General features: G+C 34.3%; 1 protein-coding gene across 1 annotated transcript; it reads right to left on the bottom strand.

Annotated features, from left to right (window-relative positions):
* Positions 1-311: 311 nt before the first annotated feature.
* On the bottom strand, positions 312-19,588 carry LOC111759541 (solute carrier family 22 member 22-like). The gene is made up of 10 exons (XM_023583608.3): positions 19,188-19,588; positions 17,071-17,174; positions 15,700-15,854; positions 15,436-15,604; positions 14,581-14,704; positions 13,003-13,118; positions 7,313-7,527; positions 4,785-4,893; positions 2,843-3,046; positions 312-1,054 (listed from the first exon to the last, which is right to left on the bottom strand). The coding sequence occupies exons 1-10, from the start codon at positions 19,395-19,397 to the stop codon at positions 985-987; spliced, it is 1,476 nt and encodes a 491-aa protein (XP_023439376.3). The 5' UTR covers positions 19,398-19,588; the 3' UTR covers positions 312-984.
* Between the last annotated feature and the right edge of the window lie 116 nt (positions 19,589-19,704).

Here is a 19,704-nt window from a genome sequence, read left to right as displayed (position 1 = left end):
CTCATATTTACTTCTATATGTGTTATAAAAGCAAATTGCTATTATTTTGGTTCTAATAAATTAATAATATTTCAAAGAATTTTTAAAAAGGTTAAACATTCTTTTATATTTACTCATAGTGTTAGCCTTTCTGTTAGTCTTCATTTACTATGTTGTTAACTTATTTCTGTATAAACAAGCTTCAGCATGTGACAATAAATATTTACCTAGAAAATAAAAAATGACTGCATTTTGTTATTATTTGTGATCAAAGAGAGTTGAAGATTTCAGTGCATATTCTATGAATATCAACATTCACAAGTACTTGCTGCATAATGTATCCAGACTTTATTTCATCTAAAAATATATTGAATGTAAAATGAGGGGAAGGATATTCTGCTTGGTATTTTTCTCTGTGTCAAGACAGTTATTTATATATAAATTGTGGTGTAAGTGGGTTCTTTAATGTGATTAATTTGATTTGTAGACAGAAAAATATAACCAGGTTGAGAAAGTTGCTCCATGTGATAAGAAACAGTAGAGGTTTCTCTATAATATCTCTCAAGTGACATAGCAAAAACTAAAGAGATTTAGATGATAGAAACGTTTCTTTCCTTAAAAATGACATGATACATTATATTATTTTTATATTTAAAAATACATTTTTGATACATTATTCACATTGTGTTCTTAACAACCCTATGAAGGGCAGATCTTAATATTCCACTTCACAGAGAAAGAAACTGGCCTCGAGGAGCCTCACAATGTGTTCAGTGTTTAGTGTTTAGTAAGGTATTGATTGTAACTTGGAAGCAGTACTTTCCAGTGTATGTTCAGAGCTTTTCCCTATGTGTGATGTAGTTGAGGAAATTCCAAATGTTCTTCCAAGACATACATATTGGGTCATTAAATGACATAAGAAGGACACGTCTCATGTTTGTGCTTAAGGGGAAGAATGAGAACAAGCTCTTTTCTTTATCTTATTGAAGCTGTCCAAGGAAAACCTTAGCATTCCGTAGTATCTAGGAGGTTATTGATTTGTTCTTTGGTACATTTTTTTCTGTAATTTTTGTCTCTGAAATGAAAGGAAAAAGTGGCAAAAATTACCATAAATGTTGGATATAATGGCAAATAAATAACAATACAGTTTTTGCATATTATATTATGCATCTATAAATCAGCTTCACGTGCATTATCTTCTTGCAACATCTTATAGAGGTATCTTGCCAAATTATTCTCGAATTGAGGACCCAGAAACTGAAAAATATAACTTGCCCAGAGGCACACAGCTATTGAACTGCATCCAAGATTGGCATCATAAACTCCTCCCTTGAGACCCTATTTCTGAAGCAAAAGAATTGCAATGGCCAGAAGAGACAGATACTAAAATCTCTGGGTTAAAATTACAGGAATTCCTGAGTAAAATCCCTAGCTCTGATTTGAATTTGTACAAGTTATTGAATCTCTCTGTACCTTAGTTTCCTCTCCCTGAAATTGTGTATAATAATAGTATATCACAAAGAGCCATTATGTAGACTAGATATTCACCATGATTGGAATAGTATTTGCTACATAGTAGAATTTATTTTTTTTTATTGTTATTTTTATATTTATTAACACCTTCCCTTGACTTGCTGTAGTAAAAGGAAAGGGATACAATTTTACTAGCAGTAATAATGAGTTAACACTAGTTTTATAGAAATCTTAAGAATTTGTTGGAAATTACATGGACATTTATCTATTCCTATTTATAAGTTTCATGCATATCTGATGGAGCATCTTTGAGTTAAAGTATGTAATCCAACTTTTTAAGGATGCAAAGTAGATATAGATGAGCACAACAGGCTTGTGGAGAGGGAAAAACTCTTCCTAATTGCCTGCAGAGAGCAATGCCATCTCAAAGCACTCTAGTATCTCAGGCCATTTCTAATACTTTAGAATTTGGGGCGGGGGTTGGGATTAAAACTACGTTATTATTAAAAGGCTTAAAAGGAGCAGACTGGTCTCCTGAATATCTTATCCATCCCATGTAGCCACTATCCCTTTCCCGTCTTATAGACACAGAAGTAATTTTCTAGAAAACCTTCATTTGGGTAATCTAGTGGCAGAGAAGGGCATAAGAGATGTCCAAAAATAAAGGGGCTGAGTGAAATTTAATTTGCTGAACTTTGAGGCCCTTCCTCTGTCCCTAACCCTTCTCTGCTCTTCATTTAAAATAAAGTCATTCCAGATTATACCTTCCTGAGAAGGGCAGGCGACACATATCCCACTAACCTTTCTACTTGTGGAATAGCAAGGAATCCTGAGAAGCTAGAGGATATTGTCCTCTACAGAACAGATGGTCACATTGAAAGTTCTTCCTCCTTCCTATACACATCTTTCTCATTTGTAATTTTTTCAACACGCTTGCACTTATAGTTTTCCATGATGATTTTAGAAATCTTTTGCCAATTTTACTGAGTATTCCTCTTTGGATTTTGATTATATTGCCTTGAATATGTAGACACATTTGGGTGAATTGATAGCATATTATTATAACAAATATTTTATTATTGGATATGTTCTAATATTTCTTAAGTTATTTTTATGTAGTTTATACAAATTTAATTTCAGTGTTATAAAGTATGAAATAAATTTTAGAAATTATTCTTAACATCCACATATAAAATATGCATCAATATACATATTTTATAATGTATTTAACCAAATACTAAATATTTATATGCTGATCAATTATACTGAGATTTCAACTATGTTGAAAAAAAAGGGGAAAGTTATTGGTTATTTTCCATTTCAGCACATGAATGCAAAAATGAATTTTCCAAAGGGGAAACGAAACAGAAAAGAGCATCCTCCTTCTTACCTTTTTTCTACCTCCTCAATGGTGTCTGGAAGGGGAAGATTCATAGTCTCTGGTAGGAAGTAAACACAGATGGAGGCCACAATGGGGAAAGTACCATACAGAATCATTGGCAGAGGTTCAAAATACTGTCTGGTGATTGATACTAGAGAGCCAAGGGTTGCCGCCACACCCGAAGTAAATGCAAGAAGACCCTGCATTGTGGACCTGGGGAATCAGAAAACTTTGGTTAGAGCCCTAGAGGTCTTTGTGACTTCTAGCTGTGATTACCTTTTGATTACCTCGATACAAGGCCATCTTTCTTCCTTCAATTCTTTGTTTACAGAGTATACTGCCTTGTAAACGAAAATCAAGATATATTAGGTATAGTTTGCAACTGTGTTAGTGCCTCTGTGTCGTAGTGCGTCTGTGGCTTCCTTCTGTGCTGACTGTGACGAATAAATGCTTTATGAAGGTGGTTAGCACGTCGCCAACTTTAGCTCATGGTGCTTATTTCTCCTTGCTTGTTAAATTCCAGTCATACTGGCCTCCTGTGTTCCTAGTTAATGCTAAGATTGTCCCATGTCATGGCTTTTGGTTAGAACTTTTTTTTCTCAGCTCACCGGTACTTCATATATTTGCCCCTTCCTGGCCTTTGTAGTAAGGTTTAAATGCTTTTTAAACAGAAGAATGAGGTACACTCTAATCTCCTTTGCCCCTCTGTATTCATCTTTTCGTTGGTCCTTGAAAAACACTCTTTTTTTTCTTTTAGAGTACCTATATGAAAGGTGGGATTGCTTTGTTTTTTCTAACTTTACTCATTTATGTCATTGTCCGTTATGTCTGTATTATCATTACACTAAAAAATATCTATGAGGGAATATACTGTGTCTTTTTAGTTCATGGATGTATTAGCAATGTCTATATATGTGTCTAGCTCATAGAACTTTCTGACAGCTTATTATTCTCTTTCAGTCATCCACTTTTTTTCCTTCTCCTTTTGCTACCCCTCTTCCCCCTTCTTCCTCCTCCTCCTCTTATTTCTTTTTCTTTATTTTCAGTTGACATTTGTTTTAATTACAAAATTATATGCTTTTGGAGGCCATATGCATTGCTTTATATTATTTCATTATGCAACATTTATTGTATGCCCATTGCCCATATAGAAAAATATGTTTGGGTCACTGCTTTCAATGATTTTGAAATGCTACCATCCTCTAATATTTGTCATATCAAAAGAAAATCATGCCTTCACTTATGAGAACATACTCAATTTTGGAGAGAGTATCATGAGTTTTGTAGAAATCCCATGAAATATTTAGTATATTCCTTTTAAACATTAAAAAGATTATCTGTGCCTCCAACATAAAAAATGGGCAGACTTTTCACATGGCGCTTTCGATTAACATTGGGTCTGAAATCCTGTAAGACTTTAATTACCTTGAATTATGAGGTATTTGTAAAACTATGTTTTCATGACTTATAGGTTAAAGATGACGAGATGTAATTTTCTAGTAATGATTCAGTTAAAATTATGATAGGATTTAAATTCCGAGGTAAAAAGATAAAAATAGGGTATATTGGACCTACGGGACTAAGGCATGGATGCACCAGCCTAGATAGGTGGGCAAAAGGCAGGGCAGGGTTGAGAACATCTAGTGAGTAAAATAAAAATCTCAAGAAACAAGAGCCTAGAAAAAGGTTGATGAATGTGCTTGTGGTGGGTGTGAGAGAATAAGTGCAAACTTCCTGAAGAGAATTGTTTGTGGTTAGTTGTGCAAATATGAGCAATTTGAGAAAATCGGGTATGGGTAAATAAAAATATTGTCAAATGCTTTTTGAAAAGCTGTTCTGGTAATTATTTGAAACTATTTGCTAGAAACTTCATTTAGACTTCTATAAAACTCCAACAAATTCCAGGAAACACTCAGTTGAGGTCTCAGTAGGGGGGCGCTCCGTGCCTTACCTTATCGCTGTGGGTGTGAATTCATGGTTGTAGGTTACACTAATGCTGAAGTACATCGCCATGGATCCTTTTCCCATCATAGCTATTCCAAGACGCATAAAAGGAATGTCTGTGAAAGTAAATGAAAGTCATTAGCACCCCTGGGTCAGTATGAAGCCCATAAATTACCTAGGACCACGAAGCATTGGTATTTTAGATTATTTTTAATGAGTCCTTTTTTTCTGACTATACACAGTATTTATAAGAAATACTTTTTATTGACATCCTACTAGATGTCTGATACTCCAAATCAGTGTTAAAAAACCTGCACCAGTACATAGGGTTGTTTTATTTGGTATAGAATTGCAAAACTGATGGTGCTACTGCTGATTATAGAAGAACGTGGAGAAGGAGAAAGAAACATGCTTTCCTGCTTGCCTTGGTCTCTCTATAGCTTAGCTGGTACATTGTCTGGTTTACAATTTTACTTATTACTCCTTTGTGGTATATATATATATATATATATATATTCTTATTTAGCATCTATAACAATTATGAAGTTATTTTAATTCCCACTTCTGACATTTTTAGGAAGAGTTTATTTCCCATTATTATCTTCCTACTGTCTCCATTCAAAGCCATTTTAAAATTCTCTACTAATATCTCTACCAGATCATCTGCTACAGGAACAGCTAATGAATTCTGCAGGTAATTTAAATGCAATTGTAGCCCTAATATTCAAAGAAATGAAAATTCTCTCTCTGCCCATGGACACATGTAAGAGATATGAGCATTTTTCCACGTGCTTCAAAGCATCTAGGAATGCTCTCCTAGAAACCTCAGATGAATGTGAAATAGTCTCAGTTGGGTTTAAAACTACAGTATTTTAAAAGAATCCTTCAGTTTCACAAGCATTTGCAAAGATAATTGGGGGCAGGGGTAAGTAATTCCTATACTTACTGAAAATGTACACATGTTCTCAAACCATTGAGAAGATTATTTACTCATACTAACTCTGAAAAAAATCTGTTGTACTGAGGGTTCTCCAGAAAACAGTATAACTGGGGACTCATAAACTTAGAGATCTTCTCTTTGTATAAATCATTGTATTATGGCCAGAGTATTTCAGTTTCTTCTTAAAGCCTGAGCCGTCCAGTATGATTTTTCTCTGTTAAAATTCAAACTTGCTATACTCTCAGAAAGCCACACCCACCTCCCTTACCTGAGAATATGCATTCAAATTTTTATTTATCCAGAAAAATCAAGGAAATATTTTCCTTCATTATTATCCTTAATCCTCAACAACAACTTCTATATTTGTGCTCTTGCTTTTATCATTTCTTGAATTGTAAAGACTTTGGACCTTCACGTCTCTGTCTCAATTGGTAATTTCCTCAACATTTAGAAATTGTATTTGTGTGTGGGTGTGTACATGTGTGAATTTTATCCAGTCTTATAGACAGTCATTCCAATGTAAACACACATGCACACACACACATCTTAAATTTGGCTCCTGCTCTTAAGTTTTACATAATTTTTATAAAGATTTTATTGATATTTTCTACTACCATCAGAAAACACCAATCTATATCTCTTAACCATTTGTGAACTTAAATACCTACTTCACCCCTGATGTTTAGACTCTGCTTCTTGTAACTGACTACGTAATAGTCTTCTCTGATGCTTTGTACAGACCATTTGACCAGGTGAGTTCCAATTTCCTTTGAACTGCCATAATTATTCACTGCATTTCCCTTCCACTCTCAGAAGTGTCCCAGTCTGGATGATAAATGGTATAACCACCCTAACAAAAAGATATCTTGAATTCAACATGCCCAAAACTGAACTCATTTTCTATACACCAAGATTGCTTCTTCCTTTGTCTTCCCATCTCAGTGAATGGAATCAGCATTCATCATCCACCAAGCTGTAAACTCGAGCTCACCCTTGTCTTTTTCCTCTCTCACTCCTTGGAGCTGACTACTCAATGGTTTTGGGTTTTTTTGTGTTTTTTTTCCTTTTTTCTGATATTTCTTCTTTTTCTCATCAGGAAGCTCTCTATTATACCACTGGGAGGAAAAAAAGAATACTGTTTGTATTCCCCAAAAAAGCCAGGGCAAGATTCCTTTTAGTATCAGTCAATTAGTTACCTCTGGTTTTGTGTTTATGCACTTGTCTCTCATGAAGTAAGCTCCATTTTGATAAAACACTTACCTTATTCATCTTTTTAATCTGTATACCAATTCTATGAAAAAGTTTGTGATATTATAGAAAATGAATAAATGTTTCTTGAAAGGAAATAAGCATAGGTTTTATTTTTCTGTTTCAGTACCATTAAATTATATATGTGTGTGTATATGTGTGTATATATATATATATGTACTGTTTTATTAGCCCTTGATGCTCAGATACCTAGGTCATGACACAAAGCTGCAATCAAGTTCTTATCTGTTCATGAAGTTGATCAATACATAAAACATCATTTAACAAATTTGTATTTAACACTATAAATACCCTCTAACTTTCTTTCCCAAAACTGGCTTTCTCACCTTGGGGAATGAATATGTTGATAAAGGTGAGAAATCCAGCTAAGGAAAAAACAAAAGCTATTGAAGGCCTGCGTTTGAAGAACTTCATTACAAAGAAGGAAAGAAGTTTGGTTGGCAAGTCAACAACTCCTAAGAGAGCCTGTGACAAAAACATATCACTTCCTAAATGTTGTAAATCAAACATCAGTCCATAGACGAAGAAAATTGCCGAAAATCTGGAAGAGATTAGAAAATGAAAGAGCATTATAAAGAAACTTATTATTTTCTACATTTTGGATATTTATTATATTTTTTCAGTATGGCTATACCATACTTAGAAGACAATTATAGATACTTAAAACATATGGCAAAGATACAATGATATATCCCTCTTCCACAAAAGTCCAATGCCTAAATGAGGTAGTGAGATAGATATTTGTGCCAAACAACTTCTTTGTTGTTGAAGTCAACCATGAACTCTAGGACTATCAGTTTCAAGAGGTGGCCTAAGGTGTTGCTTTTTCTCTAACTTTTGAAAATAGAGGCTTGGGAACTTCCTTTACTTGGTGATCACTGACTGTCTCTATGTAGTTTTGTATCTTAAATGTACACATATTGTGATTTTTATCTGAGGAGGAATCAATTAATTTATTTGAAGACCAGTGTTTTTCACTGTACATAAGCTCCTCAGTTTCCTTATTTCTCAGGAAAAAAAAAAAAAAACTTGGTGTTTTCCTCAAGGATAAGTGATTTAATTAACAAGGCCAGCAATGTGTGGATTAATCCTTGGCAAGTATTTCATTGATATCATTATGCTGGGAAAAAAATCTTAGCCTTTTCTGTGATGATGGCTTTAAATAAATGTTCTTACTTTGGAAAACTCTTCCATGGTGAAAAAACTGCTATCAGTGTAGATATTGATATAAGTAACATTCATATCAAAATTAGTAATTAAAAAATAAAATATTTAAAGTATATGGTGGATGTCTAAAATAATGGCCATAAGAATGTCTTGAAAAGAATATCTCAGCTAATTTCAAGGGACGGGAACCATGCAGAGCATGTTCTTTGATGACAGTGCAATCAACCCAGAGATCAACTGTAAAAACATAACCAGAACATTCTATTTGTGGAAATTAAGAAATGTATTCTCCTTTAACCATGTGCAAAAGAAGAAATAATAATTTAAATAAAAAAACATTTTGATGTAAACAATAAAACACCTCATGTCAACATGTGGATGATACAGATAATGCAATATGTAAATAAAATATTTATTCCTAGACTAAAAGAAAGGCATAGAATTAATATTTTGGTATCTTTTACAAGAAGTAATAAGGATCACAAAATGAAGACAAAAATACAGAGAAGAATAGAAATAATTGAAGCAGACATACAATGAATAAATTAAAATTGTGTATTTTGTTGAGAATTTTCACATTTTGTTCTCCGCTGAGTTGGTGCCCATTATTTCTCAAGATTAATGAAATCACCTGAAAATAAATTTCTGTTTGGAGAAATTACAAATATTTAAAAATAAACATGTTAAACTGAGCCAATTAAAATATATCTACTTTGCGTAATTTAATGTACTGATAATTAAATGCTCAGAATGTTGTAGGAACTCATTTGAGGCCATGATTATTGCCTTATGTTAACCTACTAAAATACCATATCTAAAGTGCTGGTTTTTTTCCCCTCAAATGTGGATATATCTATTTATCTTCAGCCCTGTCTTCACTTCTGAGAGTAAGAGTTCATGAAAAGTGGGCAAACTGGAAGCTAATGCCTAGGACTGTTCTAATTTTTTCATGATAGTGATAATAACAATATCATTAAAGTATAGTATTGGGATATTCTGGCTTGGGATTGGGACTGCTTGAGGTCCAGTCTTGATTTTATGACTTATCAGCTATGTGACTAGCTCTCTTTCCATTGATTCTGATTGCACAGTTGTATCTATATTATGATCTCCATTGAGTGGATTCAATATGATAGCATCAATGAAAGTGATATCCATCCAATCAATTCTGATTAATAATGTTATTATATATTGTCTTTTACTATATTAACAAATATCGCACTTCACTATCGCCAGGTATTAACCCACTTAAAAAAAAAATCTTCCATAGGCTTATGATGCTCAACTGTGTCTTTGCAGTGAAGACCTGCCCCCTATATAAATGTAAAATTATAAATTGTTAATTTTGTGTGTATGCTAAAGGCATCTCAGTCCTAACTATCCTTAATAAGTGATTCTTTCCCAGTCTTAATTATCTCAGTAGCTTTTGCTTTCTCTGTTGCTCAGTCTCAAAATGTGGAGTCATTTCCAACTTCTCTTTCTCTTACACCCACAATCAGTTAGTAAGCAAATTTAGTATGATATGTATTTACTCTCTATTCAAAGTGCATATACTGCCTCTATATCCACTGTTACCATGTTAATCCTTTCAGTGGACTATTGCAACACCTGCCTAATTGTTCTCTATGCCTCCTCCCTCCCTATTACCCTAGATTCTCTATGCAGCAGGCATAGCAATTCTCCAAACATTTAAGAAAAAATCACTCCTTTGCTTAGACCCTTCAAAGGCTTCCCATCTCATGTATAAATATACATAAATAAAACAATTGACCACTATGGACAATGATGAACAAGTCAAGAATCTTTCTCACTTTGTATAGTTATTAAGCAAAGAATGAAGGTCCAAGGCAGAGAATCTGGTTCAGAGCTTGAAACAAAAAGCAATATATCATAGTGCTACACATATCCTAATGGCTTGTCCTCTCTGTTTTCTGCCTTTCCTGAGAAGCATTTCTTGACCATCTTACATAATGTCATCCCAGTCTCTTTCCTCCTTATCCCTTTCCCAGTCTTCCTTGTCTTAAACATTTTCTTTTAGATTTACAGAAAAGTTGCAAAGATAGTATAGGGATTTCTTGTACACCCTGTGCCCTGTTTACCAATTGTTAACACGTGACATTACAATTGTGCATTTGTCACAAATATTGAACCAGTATTGACATATTATCATTAACTCAATTTCATTCAGATTTTATTCATTTTTCCCTAATGTACTTCTTCTGTTTCAGGAATCTATCCAGGACATCACAGTACATTGTCATGTATCCTTCATGACCTCTTGCTTGTGACAATTTTCCCAGCTTTTCCTTGTTTTTGATGGCCTTGACAGTTTTCTATGGTATTTGTAGAATGAGCCTCAATTTGTGCCTGAGAGTATTCTCAAGCGTAGATTGGGATTGTGGGTCTTAGTGAGGAAGAACACAGAGAAAACTAGCCATTTTTATCAAGGATATGTGTTTTGACTTATTACTGATGATAATAACCTTGATCACCTGGCTCAAGGTTGTGTTTGCCAGGGTTCTTCACTGTAGAATTGGTTTTATTCCCTTCTTTTCATACTCTACATTTTGGAAGCAAGTAACTAAGAGCAGCTCATGCTGAATGAATTAAGTTTACCTCTTTAAGCACGTAAGCAAATAATTAAGACATAAATTATTTGAATTTTTTTCTGTTTGGGAGGTTTGTCTTTTCTCCCCCATGTATATATTTATTCAATCATCTATTTGTATCAGCATAGATACATGGATATTTACTTTATCTTTGGGTTATAATTCAATAATTTCTTAATTGTTTTGTTACTCAAATTATCTCAGCTTTAGTCATTGGAAACTTTTCCATTTGGTTCTGTATTCCTGTGATATAACACTAACAATATTTTTAGCACTTTAAGGTTCTCTGGACTCCGCTCCAACCCTAGACTCAGTCATTACTCCAAGGAGCCCTGGTTCCTCTTACTGGAGAATGATGTTAAAAATCAAGACCTAGACACTGGGTGTGCTCATGGCTACTGAGGTGGAGTCGATTAGGCCTCCGCAGCCAACAGAGTAGGGTATGTATGTGTGTATACTAACCGGAGAATATACATCCCTCTGTGTCTATATTAAGCTAAACATGAGTTTTTATTTGATATCTGACTCTATTCCATTATCATATGATTTATTCTATTTGTAACTTTTTGGCTTTCTCTTACCTCCCTCTTCAATGATGACAAGCCTGGTTCCAACCATCCATCATCCATTTGCTGATATGTTCCATCCCAGTATACGTGTTCAGTGGTTTTAGAATTATTATGCTATCCCCCATGAGAACAACTTTACCAAAGGGAGTACAATGCCTATGTGCAATTCCTTAGTCTTTAGCCTTACAGTTTCCTCTCATTTTCAAAATTACTTAGGTCAGCACCTTTCCCCCTATCTTCTTCAAGGAGGTCATTCTGTACATTTGCAATACAGTTACAATATTTTGTCATAGGCTGCATTCCATCCTAGATACCCTGATGATTTTTAAAAAATGTGTAAACATTAATATTCCCTCTTTGTGATGTATATTTCTATGGGCTTTGAAAGCTACATAGTATTATTTATCCACAATTGTAGTACCACACAGAGTAATTTCATGACCCTAAAAAAATTTCCATATTACACGTAGTTATGCCTATCTTCTCTTCAAATCCCTGACAACCAAAGATATATTTTGTATTTCTATAGTTTTGCCAGGCTTTCTTTTTCATCTTGGTATTAGCCACAGCTTGTTATATGTGTGTATTTTCTTTTACCTGCCGGAGCTCTTTTATCCCTGAAAAACATGTTCTTAAACTTAATCCATTCCTCTGTGTGTGACCTCATTGTAAATAAGGCCTTTTGATGAGGTTACTTCAGATGGATTGTGGCTCAGCCGAATCAGGATGGGTCTTAATCTATTACCGAAGATCTTATGTGGAAAGCTGGAGGGAGCAGCCAGAAGTTGGACATCAATGGAACCCAGAAGAGAAGAGAGAACCCAGGAGAGGCTGCCATGTGCATTGCAGGAAAGCAAAGGACCAAGGATCACTGACAGCCAGCCCAAGAATGCCACAGTTTTCTGGGAGAAAGCATCACCTTGATGATGCCTTGATTTTGTTATTCTACTCTCAGAACGATGAGTCAATAAATTCTCATTGTTTAGGCCAACCTGTTGCATGGTATTTGTTTTGGCAACAAGGAAACTAGAACACCTGTCTTCTCCTTTTAGAAATCATGTTCCATGAGAAGATGGGTTTTGCCTGTGTTGGGCACCAATAGATTTATAGTGTCCTGAAGAGCAATTGACCAAGGGGAGCCAAATAAATATTTTTGAAGATTTAAAATTTAAATTATACAGCAACATATTGAGGCATATATTATTATCACAATTTTGTCATTGAAGAGGGTAAGAAACTTATCCAATACTACATAGCTAGTGAGTTTTTTTAATAGATTTTTAAAAATGTTTTAAAGATACATAGATCATACAAAATGTTACCTTAAAAAATATAAGAGGATCCCATATACACCCCCTCCCCACCCCACCCCCACTTCTCCCATGTAGCTAGTGAGTTTTAAGTAAGAAGTTTAATATAGTTCTGTGACTCAAAACCTGGCATTAGGTTATATTGCGTTCTAATGTAAATCAAATTGGTCTTCTTTCCTGAAATGTCCTGATAATCTTGTCATCAATATTATGTGAAATATTAACATCTAGATTTTATTTTTTTCAACTACATGTGTTTCTGCTTCACCTCCCCAATAAAACTTTAAGTTTATTGAACTTGTATGAGCTATGTACTCAACGTGGTGCTGTAAAAGTTACATTACAAAGAGAGAAGACAAACCTCAGGAAACACAGGAGAAAGATTATCTTCTGAATGGTGGGATTGGCAATGGCCTTCACTTTCTTTGAATTATTTTTTAAAAAAGCAAGTTCATCTTTCATTTCAGATTTCAAAACCTTCAAAGGGAAAATAATTATTGAAAATATCAGTGGAAAAAGAAAAAAAAACTTTTCAATAAGTATTCATTAACCTGTAATTCCCCAGAATTATTTCATTTTCTCCCCCATAGCATTTCATGATCCTGCTCAAGAACAAGATAAATGTAATTTATTGGCTAAAGCAATGTGGTTATTACTCTTTATGATTTTTTATACATTAGATAGTATTTTCAGCTTTTTATTTCATTTGAATCATGTGCAAATCCTGTGAGATAGCTAGGGCAATAACTGATATTACTCCCACTTTACATGGCAAATTAAAAGACTAAACAAGATTAAATAATGAAATACAAATGAAACATTCTACCACCATAACTTTCCTTGCTGACCTACCTTGTCAAAACGAATCATTTCCTATTTACTCACGGTGCTCCTTGTTTGCACTTTCACTATAGCATGTTGTGTTATATTGACTCATGTATACAAAAGTGTTTGAGTAGAGTTAGTCACAGTTTGCTCTATAATCACTTTGTACTTAGTGGCTGGCACAGTGTTTATACTCAAAGGCTATTTATGAATTAGGAATACTGACAAATCCTAGTTCATAGATCATTGATTTCATTGTAATCTATTTATTTTCTGCCTAAATAGCCACCAAGTGCTATACATCAGTAGCAGTGAGAGAAGTGGGGAGAAAAACTTGACCTTCTCCTGACTTTAAACTTTTCTAGCTGCAATAACTTTACATGACTGAACCAAGCTAAGCCCAACTGTGATGTGAAAGCAAGAACAGGAAACTTGGTGCGGAGATTGCCTGCGGCTTACCTGTTGAAGTCATACTGTACCTGTGATGTATTTACTATGGGTTAGATTGAAATATAGGCTATTGCTTATTGGACTAACACTACTCAGCTATTACAGGCTGTTAACTCTTGTATTCATAGTTAGTCATAAATCCATGGGCAAAATGATTACCAGATCTTTTTCTTCTATAGCGTTCCCTCTCAGTATCTTTGCCAGTCAGTACTGTAGGCAGCATTTTTCTAATGTGGCTTCTTAAGGCACAATCATAGAATAAAAAGACATTTAAGTGTAAAGGTCCTAAGAAATCTAACTAGAGGAGATGAGAGATATCGGGACTAATAATACCAGTCTCATCATCTAATTTCCAAGAAAGCTTTACTAAACTTTTAAATAGCTTCTATAATTTCATTTTTTTAATATCTATATCATGTGATTTTTTTCTTGCCACATACAAAAGTCTATCAACAAGTCTGTATCCGTGGCATCGGCATGACATTTTTCATTCTTTTCTGATAAAATCAATTACATGGCAAAACTAGCTCAATATCACTGTCCATATTTTTCTTTGATATTTTTGGTTGTTGTGCATTTTATGTTTTGATTGAGGAAGTGATTAATATTATTGCTTTTTCTTTGGTAAGGAAGAAATATTAACCTATTGGTTTTTTTCCCTTACCTCAATGTGCAGATTCTCTGCAACATCTTTTCTTCCATTTAAATGAGCTACTCTCTTCATTTCTTTTAATGCTTTTTCCAGCTTGCCAGATACAATAAGCCAGCGAGCAGACTCTGATAACCACCTTTATGAAGAGAGGCAGAGACATTGAAGAGGAGTAGGAGGCCAAAGCAAAACTGGACCAGAACTCAGAACAATTCTTATCCCATTTAAGGTGGGGGACAGCTCCTCTAGAACCCTATCTCCTCTCCCATGTGGAAGGGATTCTGGAAGAAACTCAGGTGATCCACTTCCTTCAACACTTACCCTACTAATGTTTTACTTTTCATTCACTTCCTTATTACATTTGGAAATGCCAGTTCTGATTCAAAAAACATTTTAACATGAGAAAATGAAGTCACTGATACCAAATAAATTGTCATCCCATTTATTTCCATAATTCAGAAACTACCACCAGTGTTGTATGGTAAAGATCCCTCTATTTTGTCCTTAATGAAGTTTCTTAAAATCTTTTGAAAGTTTCAGTTTCTCCAGATTACGTTCATTCCTCAATAAGCCCACTTTTCCTTTTCTATAACAAAATATTCTTTATTAATTATTCCTTTTACAGCAGTATATGTGTGTATGTTTGAAAGAACCCATGCTAAATTCTATTTTAAATTAATTAAATTAATTATTTTGATATTTAAAATTAGTGCATTACTTGAACTTTCGAAATTATCCATTAAATCAGTTTCTTCACTTTAAAAATATTCAATAAGGAAGTGCACAGAGGACAGTAGCCCATGTTTATTAAAACTTACTGTGTCCAGCCTTCTTATAGAAAACAAAAGCAAACAAACAAAATATACATACCACAGGAACAGAAAGAAGACGAAGTAGGGCACAGAAGTGGACAACTGTAGCATGTGCCAGTCCCGGAAGACATAAGCCAGTCCAGCGAGTAATATTTGGCCACTGCTTATAGTCAGAGAGAATGCAGTAGCGATCATGGGCCTGGCATTGGTAGGAAGCCATTCCAAAACTGAAAGGTAAAGTCTCATTAGCTAATCATAGAAAAGTAAGTTGAAGACTTTGATATAACTGTGTAAAGGAAGAGAAGAACTGTGACAAACTTACGAAGTACAACAGAATTGTTGTATATTGTCCCCAATGATAATGACATAAAGAATCTTATTGTACAGTAAACTGGGAAGGTTTGGGCAAAAACTGAAAACGTCCCCAGGAATGCCATGAACAGGGAAAAAGCCAACAACACAGTCTTCCGGCCAAATCTAGGAGAAAACCAGTTGTGTAAGTAAAACAAACAACCAAACAAAGAAAATAATACATTCAATTGTACAACTCTATGAGTAGTATGAATGTGCTGTTGTCTAACTCTCAGCTTGGGAGATTACTGCTCTGCCTTATGGTGTCCCTGCTTTCTGTTCTTACCTTTCTTATTACAGTCATCCCACTCAATGGAAATGTTCTACTAAATGGCCATCTCTTCCAAAAAAAGTTGTTTTTTTTTTTTTTTTTTTTTTTACATATCAGAAATCTCAGTACCTAGCCATTTCTGGAGAATAATAAGCCTTTGGTGATGATTTATTGAACTCTTCTAAAACAATAATCATTTTTCAGGATGCCAGAAGCTTTCTTTCTCTGTCTCCCCAAATTAGCCTCTTGCCCCTCGTCCTTCCTTTAGAATGTTTTCCATATCAGTTCACTTTTATTCTCTTTAGCAAGGTCTTCCTTGGTATTTAGCAGCAGTTCATGGTCTGCTCACTTTTAAAATGTTTGACTGAGCAGTTAATCTATTGACACCACATTGTTGTACACATTTCCAGGCTCCTTTTCTTATCCCTGAGGAATTATTTTTCAAAATTAAGATTTTTATCTTGCCTCACAAAATAGCAATAATGCAATTATGCCCTGCTTTATACAGGATACTCTCTGAATTCATTAACTTGTATTTCAAATCCTTTCAAAACCTCATGATTTTATATGAAATTTTGCTCTATTCATATTATCCAACTCATTATTTTCCTGCTTAACTTTCAGTGTAGTGATCACTAAACATTCATTAATATTTTTACTGTTAATAGTAATATGCTATACCCTTAACATTATTTTTCAAATTATTAGCCAATATTAAAGCCCCGAGGTAACTCTCCTGTCCTCTGGTTTACTGTAGCAGATGATATTGGTGCCTTGCCCATTTCCTTGTTATTCAGTGTTTCTGTTGTAATGGCATCTTATGCCAAATATCTGTGTCCGGCACTAAAGCATTTTCTCTGACCACAGAGAAAGCAAAGGCAATGCAAAGGGCGGGTTGCAAATGTTGCAGCTTTAATCTCACTGCAGTCTATCCAGGCCAAAACTAGAGAGAAATATCCACTTTCTCAGTAAAACTTCTTTTGTCCCTATCCTTCAGCAGCAAAGCCTGTGATCTCAAAGAGAATATATGTATTTTTTGGATCATGTATTGAATCAAAATATGAGAAATACCTGTCTCCAGTGTAGCCACTTAGAGGAGCTCCAATTGTGTATCCTGCTGTGAAAATGGACTGTGACAGTGATTTGAGTGACTGTGAATCACAAACTAAATCCCACTGAAAAGAAAAAAATGGGATAGATGAAAGTTTACAAAAAAGTTGAAAGTTGGACTGCAAGTTGTAAAATTCGTAGGAGGTAAAAATGCTCATTTTATAAGAGTGACGTATGACTGAAAAAATGTTTAGAAGGTGCAAGGTACTTTAACTTTACTGAGTTTTCATTATTTTCCAAGTACTGTGCTAGGCACTTGTGATATATTCATCACCAATATCTTCTCATTTCTTTAGCTGAGAAATGGCAAGGGAGGGGGTAAAGATATATGGAACAAATACTTCGGAGATTATGAGAGCTAGGAATACAGAAAGTGATATACTACTGGGGGACTAAAATAGTCTGAAGGGCCCAGGGATATTTTTGTGAAAAGACTAATTAATCTGAAACCCAGTGACTTTGTAAAAGGAAAGTAAAGAATGGGAGGGAGGATGAACATATTATGTGTAGCTCTTCAACCAGGAAAGATTTAACCTTGTCGAATTTAATTCTTTTCATGTAAGTCGTAAGGAAATCACTTGGAGACTATCTGGAGATAAAGGAACCCTAAAATGAATGGAATGACATTAAAACAGATCTTAGATTTCCAATCATTCAATTCATTCACTGAAATACTGACAATGAACTAAGACAATGAGAAGCAGTTGAAATGTAAGGACTAAACAATGACTAGATTTCTTTTTAAGGAAAATACATTCTCTGTCGTGTACAAAATGTATCATAGGAGGGAACAAATGGAGAGGAGGGGACTACAGATGGGCAGTAGGAGAATTAGGAGACTATTTAATAATAAAAGCGATAGTTGGTTTTGGCTTAACGGATTTCATAGCAATGGAAATTGAAATATCAGTATAGACATTTATTTCTAGTAGATAAGACTTGGCAGAAAATTAGATAAATACAGGAAGGAAAGAGAAAATTATTTGTGACCTCCAGATTTGTGATTTGAACAAGCAGTGTATAAGATTTCCATCTTTGAGATATACAGCATTGAGTAGCAAATTATATTGAATAGCAAATTATATTGAGAAAGAAGTTTTGAGGCATCCAAATGGATATTTATAATAGGCAATTTTATATTCTGATATAGTTTAGATTTATTTTAATAGTAGGTTTCTGAATGTTTGAACAAAGAAATAACAAATGGAAAAGGGAAGGAAAATTACAAGAAAAAGCAATTTGTCAAGTGAAACTGCATTAAATCAACAAAACTTCCCAGGTAGTCTCACAATAACACTAGTAGGTTAAATTTAATTTTGGCAATGGATTTTTTAACAAAAAATTGACAACTGAAACAAGGGCAAACAATAGTACACAGGGTAAACGGTCTTTGATATCATATGATGACCTGTTCAGAGAAGTGAAAATTGTATAACTTTTCTTAATTTTCATAAGAATACTTAGAATATTCTGTTTTCTACCAGACAAAAAATTATGTGTAGTATACCTCTGGATATGTATGTTATACCAAGTTTGACATAATTGGTGAAGATTGTAGTCTACCATTTACCATTTCTGAGGAAAGGGATAGTTTATGTTGACTGCCTGAGTTCATTTGCCTATTTAAAAAATGAGAAAAACCATCTCATTAACACAAAGGATTAATGTAAAAACTCACTAAAAGTTGTTTTCTTTATATTGAGCTTTTAATGTCAACTAGTAATTTAAGAGACTTTTGCATATTTATTTCATTTAAAAATTCAACGTCTCTTACTGGTACTATTTTCTTCATAAATACTTAATGCCACATGTAGGTAATTGTCAAATTGGGATTCAGAACACTGGTTTGTCTGCCTCTTAGGAAGACTCTTACCACTCTAAGATAAACTAAGAAACTAGTACAGACTCCAGGTGGTAATTGCTCATCAATGGTGATTTCCCTTTACTTTTTCTTCTTTTTCTTTTTTGGTGGCCTTCTTGGTGATGAACCTTAAATCTAAATAAACCTCAAACAAATTTAATATAGAATTTTATGAATAGAAAATTACTGATGTATAGTTGTTTACATTAAGTCATACCTGTGTTACAATAGTAGAGGTGAAGATGCTTTGGTCATAGGTCCAACCATCCAGACATGGTTCTGTTTCCAGCTCAGTGGTATTTGTGGCCAACTCATTGTGTTCTAAGAGTTGCCATTGGATCTGACGGAACCGACGACATTGTTCCTGTCTTTGATTTGGGCCCATTGGAATGGAGATCCTCAAGAGGTCTTCAACTGTTAGGTTCATGGTATCCTTTGTTTCAGATGTGGTGTTGTCAAGGAGATGGATGTAGCAACGGTGTGCAGGAATGGCCGCAGAAAAGATTTCCAGGAAGTTATGAGTGCTTGTAAGGATAACTACTAATAAAGTCAAAACGCTGAGTATAATTTGAAATCTTCCAAAATTCCCTACATGTTGTAGAAGTTCTGGGAAAGCCATGGGTCTAGGATAAGAGTAGCAGTGTGAAGAATGAAAGTTTTCTGAAAATGCCACAGCACTGATAAATATTTATAATTAACTGATGGCAAATAAAAGCCACCAAAACTAGTAGAAC

Source organism: Dasypus novemcinctus, chromosome 14 (assembly GCF_030445035.2).
Source record: "Dasypus novemcinctus isolate mDasNov1 chromosome 14, mDasNov1.1.hap2, whole genome shotgun sequence".
In the NCBI taxonomy this organism is placed as follows: Eukaryota; Metazoa; Chordata; class Mammalia; order Cingulata; family Dasypodidae; genus Dasypus; species Dasypus novemcinctus.
Note: the sequence above shows the minus strand (reverse complement) of the source record. Positions and strands in the feature narration are given on the sequence as shown.